Source organism: Lutjanus erythropterus, chromosome 12 (genome assembly GCF_056507025.1).
Source record: "Lutjanus erythropterus isolate fLutEry1 chromosome 12, fLutEry1.hap2, whole genome shotgun sequence".
Classification (NCBI taxonomy): domain Eukaryota; kingdom Metazoa; phylum Chordata; class Actinopteri; order Lutjaniformes; family Lutjanidae; genus Lutjanus; species Lutjanus erythropterus.
The window spans coordinates 18,671,591-18,692,775 of NC_139328.1; the positions used below are offsets into that span (position 1 = coordinate 18,671,591).

A 21,185-nucleotide genomic window follows, 5' to 3' on the forward strand; every position below is an offset into this window, starting at 1 on the left:
AAAAATATTGAGAAAATGTGATGATATGGGTGGATCCAGGCGCCGCCACATGCCTCTGGTTGGGTGTGAGTGATCTATGCATTGTGTTTTTTTTTTTTAGGAAAATGCTTAATAGTTTGCCTTTAATCTACCAGACGAAAGTGTGTTAAATGATCTTCCACAAGTTCACATGTTAAAGCTACTGTGTGTAGAACTACATGTAAAAATAAGATAGGAGATGAGATGAAGATTAAAATAAAGCTAAATATAGAGTGTATAGAATGCATAAAATTAAAGAAAATACAACATTTTAAAGCCAGTGCAGCAGTGTGCATGTACATGGATTACAAAAATCCTTGTGTAAATCATTGCAGTCTGTGTTGTTTTCTGTGTCTGTAGGTCAGATTTCATGGTGAAGTGGGGTCAGTAGCCGCATAAACTGTCGTCTGCCAAAGTGTTATTTTTGGGAGGCACCAGAGTCTAAAACTGTCAAATCCTACTCATAGTGGCTTTAAGTTTGCTCCCTTAAACCCATATTTTCTGAAATGTCTTACATACAAATTTGAAGTGAAATATTCTTCTGTATTTATGTAGAGAGAACAAAACCAGGTCATCAAACGTACACACATTTTCCATGGGTTTCATAAGATTTCTCAGTCCAGTTTCGGTGGCTCATCCTCTTCCTCCTCTTCCTCCCCTCCTGCAGCTTCATGATCACACTGAACCGCTGCTTCCCCCTCTTCATGGTTCTGGCCTGGATCTACTCTGTGTCCATGACCGTGAAGAGCATCGTGCTGGAGAAGGAGCTGCGCCTTAAGGAGACTCTCAAAGCCATGGGGGTCGACAACGGAGTCATTTGGTACACATGTTTCATCGACTGCTTCATTATGATGACTGCAAGCACGGCGCTGCTCACCTTCATCATCATGGTGAGAAGACAAAGAGTGAGACAGAGAAGGAGGCCATGTTAACTAGGGTCAAGTTTTATTTGCTGGTTTTGTAGCATGTAATGGTGCCCTCTTGTGGATGATTTTAAAAAACTCTATTTATGGAGAGAATTGTTTAATTCTTGCAGCCAATGGTTGCACTCTCTCTCTCTCTGTGTGTAAATGAAAATATAATCACTAAATATCTTTCCTCTCAGGGTGGAAAGGTGCTGAATTACAGCAACCCTCTCCTCGTCTTCTTCTTCCTACTGACGTTCACCATCGCCACCATCATGCAGTGTTTCTTGATGAGCGTCTTCTTCAACAAGGCCAACCTGGCAGCTGCCTGCAGCGGCATCATCTACTTCACCCTCTACCTGCCGCACATCCTCTGCTTCGCCTGGCAGGACCGCATCACCAAGAACATGAAGTTGGCTGCTGTATGTCTAATTTTTTGTCAAATATTTCACAACTACAGAACAAATGCAAGTCTATATACTGTTCATGTAAACACAGTTACTGAAAACATAAAACAAAAATCAAAAAGTATCTTCTCTTGCTAGTATCATTGTTTTAACAAGTAGTATTGCCCCCAACAGAGGAATAAATACACATGTACAGCTAAATGTAAAAGTGTTTTCATCAGAGACATTGATAAATTAAATCTTGAGACATTACATTTCACTGTAATATTTCTTTATGAAGATATTCTGCACCACTTGTCAGTGAATCAGTTATAACTTATGCATCCCTCTGCTTCTCTAGAGCTTGTTGTCTCAGGTTGCCTTCGGCTTCGGTACAGAGTACCTGTCTCGGTATGAGGAGCAGGGTTTGGGTCTGCAGTGGGACAACATCCCGACGAGCCCGCTAGAGAAAGACACCTACTCCTTCCTCATCTCCATCCTCATGATGATGTTTGATGCTGTCCTTTACGGCATCCTGGCCTGGTATCTGGACAATGTCTTCCCAGGTTGGGCTCTTAATATGCCGCATGATTTACTTTACACAGAATTTTATCCAGTTATTGGTAGAAAAGTTCTCTACACTGATGTTTATATCTAATGTCTCCCTCACAGGACAGTATGGCATTGGTCGACCATTCTACTTCCCACTCCAGTCCTCATACTGGCAAAGTCCTGCACGCTCACACACAGAAATGGCTGAACAAGGTTGGTATCACTGACTCTAAAAACCTGAGTGGGAGAAGTGGACGTCTGCACATAGTTTTAGCCTTAGAACTAATTGCTCCCAGGAAGAACTATTTCCCACTGGAGGACTGTGGTTGTGTTGGAAAGGTCAATATAAGGTATATAACAAGTCGAGATTTTCTCCATCGCTCCCTCCTGCACTCCTTCAGCAGGAACTGAATCAGCATCTCGGTAGGAGACATTTAGGATGCGCCCTTGGCAGCACAGGCTCTGAAATAAGGTCTTTTTAACCATAAGTCACTCAAGCCGACATAATGTTTGAGTTAAGAAAAGAGCAACTTTTATGAGCAGTTCCTTTGGAAAAGGAAAATGAACTTGCGCCAGCTGTGGCTCAGGAGGTAGAACAGGTTGTCCTCGAGTCGGAAGGTTAGTGGTTTTAACCTGACTCCTCCAGTCTGCATGCTGAAGTGTCCTTGGTAGACCCTGACCAGTACTGGATTTTTGAGGCCCATACTGATTAGTAGTGAATAAAGTTCCAGTATCGTTATTCATAATACCTAGATTCATTAATAGGACTTGGTGTTACAATCCCTGAAGATTCAGCACTATACCTCAGTGGGGTTGTTCTTGGAGGTGACCACTATATGAAGCTACCAGAATGACACGTCACCAGTTATGGACCTCGACTTCATTGGGTGTTTTGTTCTTTTATCACAAGACACCTTCAGTCAAGGCCCAATGCAGGTTGATCAGGTCTGAGTGTGAGTCTCATGGTTAATCATTGTAATCGTTATAATTACTAGTGAAAAAGGAATCGATGATATCTGTAATTAAATTAATCTATAAACCAGTCATTTGGCTGGTTGAAATCTAATTTCTACATGTGTAAATATACTCAAAATACATGTAACACCTCAAAAGCATGTCGCACCTTCAAATTCTTTTACAGATGACAGTTTGACATGTTGAAATGTCACTGGTAAAAACTAAATTACCAGTATCAGTTGCACCACAGAGCGCTGCAGGAAATCATTTGTACCTGTGGCCATCAAACTTTGCAGCTGTTCCCCCAGAGTGTCTGACACACTGAGCAAACAGACTGACGAGGACTTAGTCATTTATATGTTCAACTTATCAGAAAATATTTCTTTTATTTAGTCATACGTGCAGTACTGACCTAACAATATGGTTATTTGTGCAATTACTCAAATGTTCAATACTCTGTGCAATAATAATAATTCAGTAGTGCAGCACAGTGGTTACACTGGCCTCATTACTGCATTTATTTATTCATACTGAGCATTTAAACTGACCTACACTCTTATATTGTTGCTTTTACACTATTTATGTGTACAACTGTTATATATACTGTATATATTAGATATATATTGTATTTCTATATTATTGTATATAGTGATATTATTCAATTTTTTAAAAACATATTTTTACATACAATTTCTGTTTCCATTCTTTTATTTTCTATATGCTTACATATCTTTATATTCTTGAGTGGGAGCAAATGTGATGCAAACAGTTTCCCCCTGGGGATCAATAATCTATTTCTGATTGATTGCCAGTTCACCCCCCAGTGTAGTCAACAAAAACTTTACCAACCACATCCGAATCAGGAAGCATGTCTGTGATCTGTCGTCCCCAGAACCTGAGAAACCTGAACCAGACAAAGTGGAGAGGGACGTTGAGGACGGGGTAACACCAGAGACACCCACCTGTAATGGTTCAGGCAGCAGGAAAACCTGTAAACACCAGAGTAAGAGGGAACGTCTGGAGAGAGAGAGAGAGCTGCTGAGACGACAACAGGACACTCCAAACCAGGAGGAGGAGGTGCACGACTCTGGCACAGAAGGTGAGGACACAAATACGCCACAAGTCTGACTGGAGAGGGGGAATGGACACCAAACTGCATGTGGGGAACACACTGAGGACATCTAGTGGACAGGCAGGGCAACAAAACACACCTGGATCTGCAACACAAAGAGAGACAAACACAGACAGAAGACAATATATAATATAGATACAATATTAGAGAGGAAAAGCAAAAGAAAGTCCAGGTTGTGTCCACACTGATTCATGATTAATAAGTCTAAATATAAAGCACTGCTATTAGGGAGAATGTAAATTTAATGATGCATGTTAAAAATGTGCCTTATTTTGAATGTAAACCAAAGAAGTTTCTAGGTTATTGACAACATTTGTCTGAGTTAAACATGATAAAATCTTCAAAACTCTATTGTTGGTTGTACCAGGCTTCAGTTAAACTAGAGAAAGGAAGCAAAAGAGAAAGGAAGCAAAAGGAATATATGAAGGCATGTGATATTCTACCCATAACTGAAGGACTTTTCTTTTTATGAGGTTTTCATTTATTAACTTTGACATTGAGTTCAAACCTATTGAGTGATCCATGATATACATTCATATAACTCCTTTTTTTTAAATACCTCACTTTGTTGCATATCAGTGTCAAGTACTCAAAAAGTAACAAAACACTAAAAAGTATTAAGAGTTTAAATATTTACAAGTTAAGAATGGGAACGCAAAACCAAAAGCTGTGAAGATAACAAGGCACAGACGAAGAACAAGAACTGAAATAATAATCATATGAATTTCCTCTTATTTAAATATTTTGACACATGTAGTTTTTCTTATCCTTCACCCGTACAAAGAACACAGTACATACATAAACAATAAAGTATGTTCCAGCATGGATGTTACAGATCATAGTGTGTATGTTCATACATTTACACACCTGCTGTAGAGTTCATATAAATCTATACATTCATGTACTCACATGTATGAACACAGCACACAATTAAAATGAAATGAAAAAAAGAGGAGGTTAAGCTTTGATGTTTCATTATAGAAGTGTCATCAGTGTTATAGTTCTATAACACAGTCGATTGCCTTTACTAAATTTAAAGAAAGCCCATCTTTTTACAGCAGCTTTTCATTTTTTTATTGATTGTGTTAGTTTCCTTTTCCATAATCTTCGTCCTCTGCAATTTCCAGACACTTTACCTTGGGAGGTCCCACTTTTTTCTTCCTCCCGTTATTTGTTTGAGTGCTGTAATTCTCTAGATCTAAAAATATATAATTTTTTCCTTTTGCAGGCTCTTGGAACATGTTTTATTATATTTCTGTTTTATTTTACCTTTATTTATTCTTATTTTACAATGGCCTGGGAAAAGGCAAAACCTTTTGAGGAAACGTGGTAGGGGCTAAAAGAAGGCATAAAAAAGTTAAAAGACAGTATTGTACATCCAAGACAACATTTCAACACATTCATTACTACATATAAGCATCAAACAAGCAATATATATAAAAACAAGCATTACATAAATGACATGCATGCAGACGTTTCCAGAAGTACATTGTGTTTTTCTAAATACCCAACTTCCCAAACATCTCTTTTACATATTATTTTCCCCACATTCCCTCCAGCAACTGCACTTGTTTTGTGTGTACGTTTGGATATGTTTAATTGTGTTATAAAGTACAAAATTATTCTGTTTAAGTGTTAACTGTTTTTTTTTTTGGGCCTGTTTTTCCATGCAGGTCAGTTGTTCTTTGAGGCAGACCCAGTGGGCCTGGTGATGGGGGTGCAGATTCAGGACCTGGTGAAAGTGTTCGACAGAAGCACTCGTCCAGCTGTTAACTGTCTCAACATCAATTTCTATGAGGGACAGATCACATCCTTCTTGGGGCACAATGGTGCTGGAAAAACCACCACTATGTAAGCCGAAATTTGATTTAACGTGTTACAGATGTCTTTGACGATGATGTGGAGTAAAGGTTCAGCCTCAAAACACATAAAATCAGAGGATTTTGAAAGAATTGAATTGAAAAGACTTTTTAAAAACAAGTTAAAAAGAGGAACAGAAGTTGGCAGGTTCATTTATGTATAAAATGTGTCAGGTTTAAACAATTTTTAATATGTGGATCCCTCATGAGAATCCAGCACAAAGTTGGCAAAGACCCCTGGTCATGTTATTGGTGTTGTATGTTCTTCTGCTCTGTCCAGGTCCATCCTGACCGGCCTGTACCCTCCTACATCTGGCACAGCCTACATTAATGGACGAGACATTCGGACCGACATGGACATTATTCGCTCCTCCATGGGAATGTGCCCTCAGTACAACATCCTTTTCAAACAGTGAGTTACATGACAGATGCTGCCAACAGTGTGGTATCAGTTGCATTGAAAGTCAAAAGACAAACTGATTACATACAGTGTTTCCAGGATAAACAGCAAAAAAGAGAAAAACGAAAAAGCAGCTGTATATGCCGAAGAAGCAACTAAAATTACTTGTCGATTTTTCTTTGTTGAAAGTTAATGATTGAATTTCTTCAGTTGCGATGAAGTGTGAAACAGACTGTTAAAATCAATGCACAGTTTCCAAAAAAATCATAAAACACTGGCTTTGACAGCAGTTGTTGAAAGCCACAGATGCTGATTTACTTCCCCATCCAGACTTTTGAAGCGTTCACACAGTCAAAAAACTGTCAAAACAACAATTTCACACTGTAAAGTCCTTAATAAGCGCCGCCCCGTTTTTGTCCCAGTCTCACCGTGGAGGAACACATCTTGTTCTACTCACTGCTGAAGGGTCGGACTCAGGCGGAGGCGGAGAGGGAGGTCGAGGACATGCTAGTGGACCTCGGGCTGCCTCACAAGCGAGACGACGAGGCTCAGAATCTTTCAGGTGGACCACTTGTTCCTCCGTGTTTGTGAAAGAGAGATCCCTTCATCGTTGTTTCTGCCCTGAACTGTTGCTTCTCACACACCCTACAGGCGGTATGCAGAGGAAGCTGTCGGTCGCCATGGCCTTCGTTGGAGGGTCAAAGGTCGTGATCCTGGACGAACCCACCTCAGGAGTGGACCCATATTCCAGGAGATCCATTTGGGACCTCTTACTGAAATACAGATCTGGTAAAAATTGAAGTCTTCTTCATTTCTGCATTAAAATGTCAAAAAATGCTAGAGATATGTGATATATTTTGTTGAGTTGTGTGCTTATGTTAATGCAGGGGTTTCTAATAATGGTCAAACCCACATAAAAGCATAATTTATTCAAGGTAGCAATGCATTTCCTACAAGTCGCTAGCACTCGTTGCCTTGATTGGTTTGGGTCATTTAGGTTGGATAGGTTGTTGGTAGGTTTAGTCATGAGAAGTGTGATTGGATAGGGTTAGGGTAAGAATGTTAGGATTAGCCTATCAGAAGCAGAGAAGGGCAGGTAATGCCTTCACCGTCCTGGCTGAAAAGAATATCTCAAACAGGAAAGGTGAATAACAAATCTTAGAATGCTGTATTTGACCAATCAGAATCAAGTATTTAATGAAGCTGCGTAACACAAAACTTTAACACAGTGTCTCGTGCATGAACATGATTTCTGCCAATGAACACAACAACTCCCATGATCCCACGCTGCTTAACGATGCCATCAAACTATGCATTTGTCATTGTTTCAATGTGACAGAGCCCCTACTGACAGAACCTGTGTATTTTGCATTTAAGCGTCACATTTTAGCCCTCCAGGTCCACTTTTTACTGCTACACTGAAGAATGAAACCAAATCCTTTGCAGCTTCACAGCTCTCCTTAGGCACTTGAATTAAGTAGTGAAGTGATCAAACGGAAAAATTCAGCTGCACAGATACAACAAGAGCGAGAGAAAAAAAACAGTCATAAAATCAATAATCTGCTGGCAAAAACACTTGAAAGTTGTGATAACTTTTCTGTTCATCCAGAATGAGCTGAACTGTTCCTTTGATTCAGATGATTCAAGTCACTAAAAAGCGCTTTTACCACGCAGGCCGGACAGTAATTCTGTCCACTCACCACATGGACGAGGCCGACCTGCTGAGTGACCGCATCGCCATCATCTCCAAAGGACAGCTCCACTGCTGCGGCTCCCCGCTCTTCCTTAAGAACTGCTTTGGAGTCGGTTTCTATTTGACACTTGTACGCCGGATGAAGGATCTCAAGAAGAAAGAGGTGAGGTTTATTTTTTCCACCAGCTCATAATGTGTGTCTCTGTCTGTTTATTCTTTCGTAATCATTTTCAAACACAGACGCAGAAAAGACAACACTTGCTTTTTTTCAGTTTTCTGGCAGGATTTTGTGAATTGTTGAAGATGTTCTTGTCTTTGCCGTTTCCTGCAGAACGATTGCGACTGTGCCTCTGACTGCTCCTGTTCCTGCTCCATCTGTACAGGATACAAAGATCAGTCTCAGAACCTGTCCCAGCATCTAGACAGAGTTCTGGATGGTAAGAATTTTTATTTTACTGTAACAGTGCATACTCATGAGCTGCTCCTCCTCTGTTTGTGTGCATGTGTTCTCCTGTGCTTTGATCTTACTGAGGACAAACTTCAGATTTAGACCCGGTGAGTGAAGGTGTTTTTGGAAAATGAGGACATTTTGGCTAAACCTTTCTTAACCATTTCAGGATTAAAGCTCAATGTTCCCAGGTTTAGGTTAAAGGCATACTATGCAGGATTATCCTAAAAAACAATGTATAGCCTTGTACATAAAAAAGAATTGCGTATGATCCTCTAGAAGTGTGTGTTGATGTCTGTATTTGCAGAGACCCTGCAGCCCTCTGCCTGTATTTTCTTATTTTCTCATTATTTTACTGTGTTCGGCTTTACCAACCTAAACCCCTGTGAGTGAGACTCAAAAACAGAATGGAAAACAGGGGTCCAACCAGGGAATTAGGGTTTGGCTTTACACATTAAGTATTTATATATTGTTAATGATTATGATTCAATAAGTAACAATTACAGAAAAAAACATTTTTAGTTGTTAGTTACGAGTTAAAGGGATAAACTGGATTATTTGATGTGGGGTTGTATGAGGTAGTTGTTGATATTCACAGTGGATGGCGGTCAACACACCCCCAGTTGGGAGAATTGCAGAGAAGTATTGAAGCTAAGCAGTGTACAGCTGTGGACAGAGTCAGCAGCAAAACTTATTTTAGCAAACTAAAGAAATCAATATTAGATTAAGTGTACACTATATTTCGAGTATTTTCACTGCTTTACATTGCTGTCAAACAGCCTTTTCTAGCAGGAAACCACCATTATATAAGTCAAATATCTCTCTGTCCAAGCCAACCAGATTCCTTTGGCAAAAACCTTTTACACACAGAAATAACTGATTGTGGCAACATTGGTGGCCACCAACCCAAAGCGTCAGTATTTGATGACCTGGGACTGAGACTCAACCGTCAGCTGACCTGTGATTGATCTCCTGTCATGGGCTAGTTTTTTTTTAAATCCTGAAAACGGAGCTAAAAGAGGAAGTGCAGAAGTCTAATTTTGTCTCAGATCACTTAAATTATATTACACTTAAAGCTTGTAATAGAATCTAGAAATTTGCTGACCCCAGCTTTATTGATTTATTTAGGTTGATGTTTTTTAGATGGGTAAAATAATATTGTTGTTATCCCTGTCCACAGCAGTACATTGCTTAGCTTCCTACATCAGTACTGCTGCTGCTTCTCCAAACTGGAGGTATTAGGCCTTCTCTGAATAAATAAAGGGGGAAAAACTGCAGAATCCTGATTGGGGCATGTAGGATTGTGACATCTAAAACCAGTGAGAAGATTATAGACAGAAAAAAACATATATGGAAATCTCCACAGTGAAATGACCAAAATTTGTTTAAACTGGAGGATCCCATCCCTCGTAGTAAGAAGTTGATCGAGAAAATAGATTTTCTGGGCATTTAAATCAAACCTTGACCTACATGGATGTATTTGTGTGTTACTGGTTGATATTCTCATGACGGGCCCTCTTATCCAACAGATACAGATCTCACATTGATTATTTATTGGTGATATTGACCCACATGTCTTTCCCTCCTTATTCTGCCTGGGGACACTTGAGATGCAACGATTCCAGCACAAATTTACTTGTTCGTTTTCGTGCCTGAATAATACTGTTTGTTTTTTGTTTTTGGCATAATTAGCAGTTTTCCTTTCTTTGTCCCTTTTTCTTGGTTTCTGCTATTTTGGGAACTCTTAACTCTCCATGAATGATGATCTTCTGTCCTCCTCCCAGGGGATATTGACAGCATCACCAGCCTCATCCACCACCACGTCCCTGAAGCCAAGCTGATCGAGATGATCGGCCAGGAGCTGACCTACCTGCTCCCCAACAAGGGCTTCAAACATCGAGCGTATGCCAGCCTGTTCAGGGAGCTGGAGGAGACGCTGGCTGACATGGGCCTCAGCAGCTTCGGCATCTCTGATACGTCACTAGAGGAGGTGGGAACATCACATGACGTCACCAACAACTTTTTAGTTTTGAGATCATCAACAGCAAAATAATAATAATAAATAATAATAATAATAAATTATGGAGGGCTTGAGTATCAAGTGTGTTTCTCGTGTGTGTTTATGAATAAAGAATAGGAGAATTATTTGTCAGGATAATTTTTTAATACTCATTTTGGCTACAAGAGTCTAAATTGGACTACTGCCCGACGCTATAAATAGTTGTAAAAGCCTTCATGTTTTCTCACAGGTGACTTTTAATAGTGGTGCACTAAAGCCATTTGTGACCAAAATTAGTATTATGAGTATATTTATGACTATTTTCCACCTGTCAAAAATTCTTATTATTGTTAAATTATTATTGAGGCAATAATAAAGCAGGTTATTAGGGTTGCGTGTAGTTTAGGTTTGGCACCTGATACTGGTGCTAAAATAATACTTTTAAAATGGTGCTGGTGCCGAAATGGTGCCTGAGCTGATGATTTTTTTAAAAGCACCTTAGCAGTGCCCAGGAGGTGAACTAGCACCTTTCCAGCTACACCGCATACTTGGTCTGTGCAGGGACTGAAACAGCAACCCTTCAGTTCCTAAGCCAAAGTCTTTCAGAGGTACCGCTGCCCCAAATGTCACACAGCACACCATCCCCTTAATGCTTTGTTACATTATTCTCTCCTTTTGGATCGTCTCAACTCGTCACAAATAGCACAGACTGAATTGAATTTGTAATCGCTGTGAGCAGGGTTTGAACCTGCGCGGGGAAACCCCATTGGATTTCGAGTCCAACGCCTTTACCACTCGGCCATCACAGCTGACGATGACTTGAAAGAACATTTTTCATTGCTAAGGCAAAATTGAATTTGAAATTGCACAATACAGTATATTAACTGTTAACAGTTTGAAGTATATGTAAATATATAAATAGAAATAAATACCTAATACGAATGACATTTATATAACAAATTCACATGACAAATAAAAGCTAACTCAACTACAATAAATTAACACTAAATACCAGTTACAGCACTAATAACAGGAAAATAAATTAAAAATTCTGTGTTTAGCGAAAGGCTACCTGCTGTCACGTTTGGTGATGTGTCTGTAACATCCACACCAGACATCAACTATTTCAATACACAGCTGAGGTGTGTGGCAACAAAATGAGGCACCGTAATCTGTGTGGTGATTCGGTCCAATTTGGTCATGTGGGAACTTGTGCTGGCACTGGATTTCGCATCTGAATACATTTCTGGTTTAATAAAGGAAAGTGAAAAACTTATATAACTTCAGAACTTAAAGGGAGAACTTATATTTAACGTGTGAAAAGTTTTGAAAGTTTAAGGAAGTTCTCTTTTTTTATTTCCAGATCTTCATAAAGGTCACTGCAGACGGAGAAGCAGCGAATAATGCCACCTCTCCTGGTAAATACCACCACTGATATTCCACATGGCCTTTTCCTGGAATTGAATTTCTGACCCGTTGCCCCGTCTCTCTAACGTGCTGTTAATCCATTTACCTCACACCTGTTTTCATTCTGCACTTATTGTTGTGAATTCCCTGTAACTCACTTCCCTAGCTCTACCATTAGATATTTGTGATGTGTTTACATCTGATGTGGTGCGTCATGTTTCAGTTTTAACCCTTTAGTGTGTGTGTGTGTCTCACCTGTGTGCTCCCACCTCTAGAACAGTGGATGTTACAGCGGAGAAAAAACGACAGCAAAGTTGGTGATGAAGGTCAGAGACTTGAGCGCCATTACAATTCAATTTAAGCTTTTTTTTTTTTTTTTTAGTGAATCTGCTGGATTTGGGTCAATCAGAATGTGCAAGAATTGTTATTTAAATTTAACTCTTTCATACATAGTGGTCCCTCCAGTGGACGGCAATTCAAAAGCTGGTTTCTTGTACATGCATGAGTGTTGATGATATAGTTGAGCATCAGCAACCAGACTGGTTACCAGTGACAGTCAGTGGTGGAAACTAGTGCATCTCCTCATACACTGCCACCCACTGGCCAGCTGTTATAAGTGCACTACATAGTTCTCAAAATCCAAGATGGCAGACAGAAGGCCAAACAGGCCAGGCGGCTCAGGAATATCTTGCAAAAGTCAAACCTTCTTTAACAGGAGACCCTTGCAGGTAAATGAAATTTAGTAACATCAAATAACAATTAAGGAATAATATAATCGTCAAAATCTTCAAGTATTGATTTTATGTTGGGAGGAAATTACAATTAATCATCTGTCCACCAAATGGTGCTCATATTTCAACTACAATTCATACTATTACTACAAGTTTCCTGGCAGGGCATCAATTGATTTAACTTGAAGTTTTTGTAACAAAAACAATATTTTGTGTGGATTAGGTACATGATGTGAGTAACAGTTGGTCTCATTATATTTTGTAGAGCTCAAGTGCAGCGCAGCCAAGTATATCTGCATGCATTTGTCTTGTGGCTCTGAGCCCCAGGTGTTTTGCCAGTTTTCGTTGAAGATAGTCAGTCAAACTGATGAGACTGAATTGCTTAATAATTACTGGTATTTGGCCGACATCCTTCAGTTATTTTTGCAGAAAATGTTAACAGTTCAGCAGGAGGAGGTGTGGAGGGACTGAGGAGGTTTTGCAGTGAACAGCATTAGAATATATTAAAAATATGTGAACAGATTAGTTTAATTAAAGAAATACTTTATTTCATATTTTTCCACAAAAGAGATTCTTTAATTTATTTGAAAGTTTCTTCAGTTGTGTATGCATACTGTCCCACCGAGTGTTTACCTTAATTTATGCATTATTTTTACAGCTTTCAGCGGTGATCCAGAACAAAAATCTGCAGTCAGCTGTGGAATGTGTTTTTGCTTGTTATGTGCCAATTATTAATTTAAGATAACAAGATTGTTTCTGGCCAAAAATAAGCACACACAATAGTAAATTAAAGGAACTAACTTGACTTCAAGGAAGAGTGAAAAAAATATTTAGTAGATTTTAGCAGAAAATCTCAACATGAATCTGAAAATTTCCCTGTTGTTGACAATTTCCGTGTTGTGTGTGGGACTAATAAAGGAATATCTTATCTTAGAACCTTTAAATTAGAGGTTTTATTTCATCACCAGCAGTTCAAAACAAATTGTGAGCATTTGTTGGAAGAGTCAGCCAGCATTAAATGTAGGACACATGGCCACTAAAACACAAGGTCCAATGTGGAGCAGAAAGAGCAAAGATTAATTAGTGAAATTATTAACCACCAATCATTCATCTCGCAGCAAAAACAACTTCAACACAGTCCGTTGTCTAATGTGCATCTATTGTGGGGGTCCTTGACACGAAAAGCTTTGGGAAACCCCACCGTGAACATTAAAACATTAAAATGCTTTTCTGGGAACAATTTAATGCCAATAATTGTGTTAAGCCACACACATTTTGTACTCTGAGCAGTTTAAGTGATCCGGGTCTGGAACCTGCAGCAGATCCTTTGCTCGTACAGAGCAGGGATTATGCAGCTTTTTTCAGTCTGTAGTTAGAAAGTTTTTTCTGCTTGCTTGCACTGCTTTAAAGTCACACATTTACTCACATTTATTATTGCCATCTGCCTTGAGGAACTAAGAAAGCCTAGATGAGTTTAGGTGCCTTGCTCATCTCAGCAGTAGGACCTCTGCTTACCCAGCGTGCCTCTGTGCAGATGCTTTGTCCCATGTAGATACTTTACATGCAATACTTAATTGTGTGTTTTCTTGTTCATTGCAGAACATAATGGTGTGGTGCAGACTAATGGCATTACCCATAATGCATCAGACAGCAGTGCAGGAAAGGGCTCCCGACAGGTGAAAGGCTGCACTCTGATCCTGAAGCAGTTCCACGCGCTGCTGGTGAAGAGGTTTCACCACGCCACCCGGAGCCGCAAAGACTTCCTGGCACAGGTAGAGGGAGGATGAATGGATGGCTGAGTGTGATTTTCTGATGGATGGACTGACAGCAGACTGAGAGCTGTGAATAATTCTTTATAATTATAATCGGCTTTGGGTAGATGAATGTATTTTAACCAAAGGGACAACTATCAGCTATCGAATCTAGAGGAAAACATCGTGCATATGCAGATGTGTGTCAGTGGAAATTTTTGATCATTTTTTTTATTGATTATAAAAGAAAAAATAACATGCACATAGAAAGAAACAAACTTTGTGGGTCATATATGTATATTAAAAAAATGTACTTTTAAATATATTATTAATCATTTTGAAGTTTGGGCTTTTGGTTGGACAAAACAAGCAAACAAGCACTCTGAAGGTTTCACCTTGGACTCTAAGTAACTGTGACAGCATTTGTCACAATTTTAATAATTTTTACAAACCAAACAATTGATTAATAGAGAAAATAATCAGCAGAATGAAAATAATCCTTAGTTACAGTGTTCTCCTCAAGTAGAGAAAACACAATGCAGTGCCACATAGACTGACCTCTATCCTAGAAAATTAGTTTTCCTCTATGTGCCTCTAAATGGTTAAATAATTAATAGTTCCCTGTTTATTTTTATTACAGGTGTGTTGTATAAGTACGTAAAGTTACATAACAAAAATCTAAACCAAGGACTGTTTCACAGTGATCTGATCTGATCTGAATACGTCTTCCACCACTGCTGGCTTACTGTACTTGTATTTTTGTGGATTTCAGATAGTTCTTCCTGCCAGTTTTGTCCTCATAGCTCTGATCTTCACCATGATCGTTCCTCCGTTTGGAGAGTATCCGAGTCTGACTCTGACCCCCTGGATGTACGGAAAACAGTTCACCTTCTTCAGGTCAGACTTCAGATCAGTTGTGTCTCACGTAAACACATAGGTAACCGATAAGATTATGTTGTTTATGTTTCTTCAGTCAGTGGCTTAAACTCTTTACATTTTCTCATCCCTGTTCAGTAATGAGCAACCATTTGACCCCAAAATGAAGCGCTTCACAGAGCGCTTGCTGCACAGTCCAGGCCTGGGGACACGCTGCATGGAGGGCGAACCACTAGGGTGAGTATCAGTGTGCATTTCATTTCCAAAATTCAAAATGACTTGTACAGAAATCCTGCAACATACATTCACACATTAAGAGCTCATGCAGATAAAACGTGCAAGTAAAAAAGCAAAATTCTCACCTACAAACACTTCACTTATCTGGAAAAAAAATCTACACAATATGAAAGATCCTTGTAACTTTTACTTCTTCCACCATCGCTATACATGATAAAGATTACACCTATTAGAAGACAAATGCATATTACATCTCCATGCTGATTAATTTAACCTTTTTTTTTTTGTTCCTCCACTTCTGTCCCTCCAGAATGCCCTGCAGTAACACCACATCAGAGTGGCACTATCCTGATGTCTCTCCCGTGGTCAGTAACATCCTGCAGAGTCCAGAGTGGAACCAGAGGAACCCGTCTCCTTCCTGCCAGTGCAGCACCAGTAAGAAGCTCACCATGATGCCCATCTGTCCCGCCGGAGCCGGAGGCCTGCCCCCTCCCCAACGAATCGAGGCCACGGGGGACACGATGCTGGACCTGACGGACAGGAACATCTCTGATTACCTGGTTAAAACCTACCCCAGTCTCATCAGAACCAGGTGGGTCTGAATTTAAATTATGCAAACTGGAGGAATAAAAGAAAACCTGTGGTCTACCGCTGCCTCAAACGGTTAGTTTGTTTGCGATTGTGTGACTTCAGTGTTTTTTGTTTGTTTGTGTTATTGAGTGACTTTTGGTGTTTTAAAGGTTTAAAAACTGATCAAGGGGTTAAATTTGTTATGTGTTCTGTAAAAAGAGTCTGGTCACTTTGAACTTACACTTGAGGAGGTTAAACTTTTAAAATGGCTGGGGCTCAGTTGCCCTTAAGGATTATGTGGAAGTTTTGGTTCTGCTGGCTGCAACACTTCTGCAACATACTAAACCAGTTTCAAAAAAAAAAAAAAAATGTTGTCCCACTATTCACTTAGCCAAGTTACCCTTTATAAGCCAAATAAAAATGAGGCTTAAGGTGACAGAAAAACTTCATGAACTCTGTATATAATGATGATGCAAACAAAAACACTGAAAAATCATCTTCAGGCTTTATTTAAAAAATGCTATAAACAAGCTATGAGTCATTTCCTTTGTCCGCTTTTTAACACATTTGAATAATAACCTGCCTGATTAAATTCTGAATTTCATTCCACAGCTTGAAGAGCAAATACTGGGTGAACGAACAAAGGTAAGAAATTGCACTTTATTGCAAATTTACCCATCAGTCTTCCTCTTCTTCTCTTGTACTTGATGTGGGACTCTGAGTGAAAATATTCTCTGTCCTCAGATATGGAGGTCTGTCTGTAGGAGGACAGCTTCCCGTCCTGGACGTCGACCCTAAAGACATCCAGAATGTTTTTCACCAGCTGGGGCGAATGCTCAACATCACAGCGGTACTTGCTTTTGTGTTGTTCATGACAGCAGTGTCTGAAGCTGGTTTATTATAATGAGTTATGACTATAATTTTTTTCTAACAGGGTCCCTACTCTGGACTCGCGCTGAAGGAGATTGGTACTTTCTTACATTACATGGAGAGTGAATTCAATATAAAGGTAGGGAGTGTGGGGTGGATACACAAATAGCACAGCATCAAGTGGCAGAAATAGTGTTCAAACACTCATTGTTGCTGGTTTGACGTCAACTGCTGGAGCTTTGCTTTTATATGACAGGCTTTTCAACTTATAAAGCCTGTTCGTGTCACACAGACATTGACTCACAGCTGTAAGAGCTTTAATAGCTTTGCTTTCCATTTAAAGTAGTCTACTGTATAACAAAGGTCAGCATGCAAGTCTCTGATATGTTTAAAATCACGACTGCACTTACAGTGGCAAGAAAAAGTATGTGAACCTTTTGGAATTTCATGGTTTTCTGCGTTCATTTGTCATAAAATATGTTCAGATCGTCATCTGAGTCAAGGGTATTGACAAATATAAAGTGCCTAAAATAATAACGCAAAGAAAAATTCTGATCTTTCATGTCTTTATTGAGAACAACCATAAAAACCTCATAGTGCTCGTGGAAAAAGTATGTGAACCCTTGAGTTAATGACCTCAAAAAAGCTAATTGGAGTCAGGTGTTAGCATACCTGCAGTCTTGTTAAGAAAATGAGTTTGGATGTGTGGACTAGAGATACTTTGACTGATCAAAACCACTCAAATCTTTTGAGTTTGCTCTGCACAAGATGAATATGCTTATGTGAGCCATGCCTCGCAAAAAAGAGCTTTCAGAGGATCTACGATCAAGAGTTGTTGATTTACATAAAGCTGGAAAGGGTTACAAAGTGATTTCAAAGACTTTAGACATTCACCAGTCTACAGTTAGGCAAATGATCTACAAATGGAGACACTTTGGGACTGTGGCTACTCTACCAAGAAGTGGGCGCCCAGTCAAAATGACCCCAAGAGCACAACGAGGACTCATCAATGAGGTAAAGAAACAACCCCGAGTGACAGCCAAAGATTTGAAAGCATCATTGGAACTGGCTAACATCTGTGTTCATGAGTCTACAGTACGTAAAACATTGAACAAGCAGGGTGTCTATGGCAGGACACCACAAATGAAGCCACTGTTTACTAAAAAGAACATTGCTGCACACCTGAAGTTTGCAAAAGAGCACATTGACACTCCACAGCGGTATTGGCATAATGTTTTGTGGACTGATGATGAATGATGAAATGATTGAACTATTTAGAAAGAACAGGCAGCACTACATCTGGCGTAAAAAAGGGCACCGCATATCATCATGAAAACATCATCCCAACCATAAAGTATGGTGGAGGAAACATCATGATTTGGGCCCGCTTACAATCATTGAGGGGAAGATGAATTCCCAAGTTTATCAAAAAGATCTTCAGGATAATGTGAAAATGTCTGCATGTCAGCTGAAACTCTGTAGAAGTTGGGTGATGGAACAGGAGAATGACCCAAAACATCAGAGCAAATACAGTATTTTTTTGTGTTATTATTTTAGGCACATTATATTTGTCAATACCCTTGACTTGGATGATGATCGGATCAAATTTTATGACAAATTAATGCAGAAAACCATGAGGTTCACATACTTTTTCTTGCCACTGTATATAGTCAGAAGGTTGCAAAATGTGTTCATTTAATCCTCTGCTCTCCTCTGTCAGGTGTGGTATAATAACAAAGGCTGGCACGCCATGGTGGCCTTCATGAATGTGGCCAATAATGCCATTCTGAGGGCCTTCCTACCTCCATCTGCCAAACCTGTCGAGTTCGGCATCACCGCCATCAACCACCCGCTGAACCTCACCAAAGAGCAGCTTTCAGAAGTCACAGTGTGAGTGTCGCTTCTATATTTACCTCAGAAATGTTTTATCTCCGAATAAACTCCTTGACAGGAAACATCTTGTTTTCGTGGGAATCAACGATCTAAATAACAAAACAAAAAAGAACAAAGGGGAAAAAAAATTACAGCCTTAAACTTGATACAATCAAATAAAAAGAAAAATGATTAATGTATGGAAAAAGAAAGTGAGAGCATCACTGAAAACACACAAAACAAACACTTTTAAATGAATGAAATGACAACAGAGAACGGATATTTACAGATAATTTATTCCAATGGGACAGAGGAAGTGGTCATTAAATTTTCCAACATGGCTGCCTTATTAATTTTTTATTCCCTTTGGACAAAAGTTTCCCCTGAGCCTACATATGACAAATTACTGCCTCCATTCTTATTCAGCTTTAAGCTTTTGAGTTGCAAATAGTGTATATAATACATTATACATTTAATTTACTACATTTTACAGTAACGTCCCAAACCACAATGTACAGCACTGACTCTTTCTGTGTCTTACTTCAGGCTGACCACCTCAGTAGATGCCGTGGTGGCGATCTGTGTTATCTTCGCCATGTCCTTCATCCCCGCCAGCTTCGTCCTCTACCTCATCCAGGAGCGTGCGACCAAGGCCAAGCACTTGCAGTTTGTTAGTGGGGTCAGCCCTTTAGTGTACTGGGTGGCCAACTTCTTCTGGGACATGGTGAGTCACGCAGGGGCGGAGTCGATATAAAATGTGCATCATCTTAATACTGACACTGATCAAAGATTTACAGTTTTCAAATCATTTTAAGTTATAAAAGTTTATTTACATGCCATATTAGTGGATTTAAACTCAACTCCAAACATAGATGTTGTGGATTGATGTGAATTAATATCTTACTTCTGGTTATTTTTGTATAACAATTGATTTTTATATTAATTTTCTCACATGAATGTTTTTTTTTTTTTTCTCTCCCAGGTTAACTACTCTCTCAGCACTGCAATGGTGGTCGGCATTTTCATGGCTTTTGACAAAAAGTGTTACACGTCACCGTCCAACCTGCCAGCGCTAATAGCACTGCTTCTGTTATACGGGTAAAGACTTTGTTTTGTTTAATTTGGTTCAGTTATTTTTTCCATTTCATAAATAAAAACTATGACAAACAAAAAGGATATGTTAATGAAAAACAAATTGTCCAGGTGAGTAATTGTTATAATGTGAGCAACAAGCGCTTAACTGAATAACAACCTGATTCAGCAATTAAGGAAACTGAAAAAGGAGAAACAAAATGTATAAATGATGAGAAAGGGAGGTGAATAAACAGTGTGACTGTCAAATATTTCTCTTTTTCCTGGCCCTGGTGCCTTACAGGTGGTCAGTGACGCCCATGATGTATCCCATGTCCTACATATTCAACATCCCGAGTACTGCATACGTGTCCCTGTCCTGCATCAACCTGTTCATAGGCATCAACACCAGCGCCATCACCTTCATCCTGGAGCTGTTTGAAAACAATCGGGTAAGAATGTATGGATTTTAAGGTATTGCAAGATTAGACTCAACACACAAAAGTTCAAATCTTTGACTGAAAAGACACATCTGATTTATTATTCATTCAAAACAAAGGACAGTAACATTAATAAACCTACAGCGAATATAAAACATTATACAAGGCTGAAGAAATTCTTTGAAGTAAACCAAAAGTAACGGAAAGTAATCAAGTTAGATTATTTTAATATTGTGATACTTTGATTAGGTTACTGACTACATTGTTTAACAGGTAATTAATAACTGTATCCAAATACATTTCTAAAATAACCTTCCCAACCCTGATCTTGTATTTAGGTGATTCCACTGTAATTAAGTGGTCTCAGTCATTTCATCAATAAAAGGCAGATTACTTTGTGAGACCCGTACACTGTTAAAGCAGTATTGTAGAGCTGTGGCAAGTCTACTATTGTATTTGTAGAAAATGTTAAGACTGAGAATCCACAAGGGGGGAAAAAAAGAGGCTAACTGTTGAGTCTATTGATTAATAAATGTACAAATTGAGGCCGTATTGAGTTTTTGGCCGCCTGGAGTAAACAGAACAAGCTGTAAACACAGTGTGTTAGCAAGTAAATTTCTATTTACACAACCAGCAGACACCAAACTAGTGTTCATCTGAGATTTCTGGCCAGCTGACAAATGCAAGTTTGATATTCACTTTCCTTTTTGTTCTGCTTTGGTCTTGACCAACTCCTGAGGGAAATATCTCTCTCCTCAGTGGATAAATGCTCCATTATGTTCACCAGCCAGTTCCTTACTTTATGTGTCTGCAGCTTGGAGCTGAGGAGGCAGCATCCAGTGAGTTTATCATAGCTTTTTTTTTGCTGAAAACAGCTGCCTGCTGAGGACAGTGAAACTGAGCCAAACCAGGAAAATTGTGAGCAATGAAACCAAAACTACGAGCAGAAAGATCTAAAAATGCTCTGTGTGTTTACATCCACTTCACCATGAGATCATGTGAGATCACGTT

General features: G+C 39.3%; 1 protein-coding gene and 1 non-coding gene across 3 annotated transcripts in view; one reads left to right on the plus strand and one right to left on the minus strand.

Annotated features, from left to right (window-relative positions):
- The window catches only part of LOC146317874 (retinal-specific phospholipid-transporting ATPase ABCA4-like), a 57,020-nt gene that overhangs the window by 24,326 nt on the left and 11,509 nt on the right, over positions 1–21,185 (plus strand). Inside the window, exons 15-39 of one of the 2 annotated variants that reach the window (XM_084732464.1) lie at positions 686–908; positions 1,124–1,345; positions 1,671–1,875; positions 1,982–2,074; positions 3,711–3,917; positions 5,624–5,801; positions 6,090–6,221; positions 6,632–6,771; positions 6,861–6,998; positions 7,884–8,065; positions 8,234–8,339; positions 10,135–10,340; positions 11,713–11,767; positions 12,032–12,082; positions 14,087–14,259; positions 15,011–15,135; positions 15,253–15,351; positions 15,662–15,943; positions 16,534–16,566; positions 16,666–16,771; positions 16,856–16,930; positions 18,512–18,681; positions 19,210–19,387; positions 19,646–19,761; positions 20,039–20,186. In XM_084732464.1, the coding sequence (XP_084588590.1) occupies positions 686–908; positions 1,124–1,345; positions 1,671–1,875; positions 1,982–2,074; positions 3,711–3,917; positions 5,624–5,801; positions 6,090–6,221; positions 6,632–6,771; positions 6,861–6,998; positions 7,884–8,065; positions 8,234–8,339; positions 10,135–10,340; positions 11,713–11,767; positions 12,032–12,082; positions 14,087–14,259; positions 15,011–15,135; positions 15,253–15,351; positions 15,662–15,943; positions 16,534–16,566; positions 16,666–16,771; positions 16,856–16,930; positions 18,512–18,681; positions 19,210–19,387; positions 19,646–19,761; positions 20,039–20,186 (3,643 nt within the window). The remainder of the gene's footprint in view (positions 1–685; positions 909–1,123; positions 1,346–1,670; positions 1,876–1,981; positions 2,075–3,710; positions 3,918–5,623; positions 5,802–6,089; positions 6,222–6,631; positions 6,772–6,860; positions 6,999–7,883; positions 8,066–8,233; positions 8,340–10,134; positions 10,341–11,712; positions 11,768–12,031; positions 12,083–14,086; positions 14,260–15,010; positions 15,136–15,252; positions 15,352–15,661; positions 15,944–16,533; positions 16,567–16,665; positions 16,772–16,855; positions 16,931–18,511; positions 18,682–19,209; positions 19,388–19,645; positions 19,762–20,038; positions 20,187–21,185) is intronic. The other variant, XM_084732465.1, reaches the window with a different exon arrangement.
- trnas-cga (transfer RNA serine (anticodon CGA)) lies at positions 11,077–11,158 on the minus strand. Its single transcript has one exon. It is a non-coding gene; the product is annotated as a tRNA-Ser (tRNA).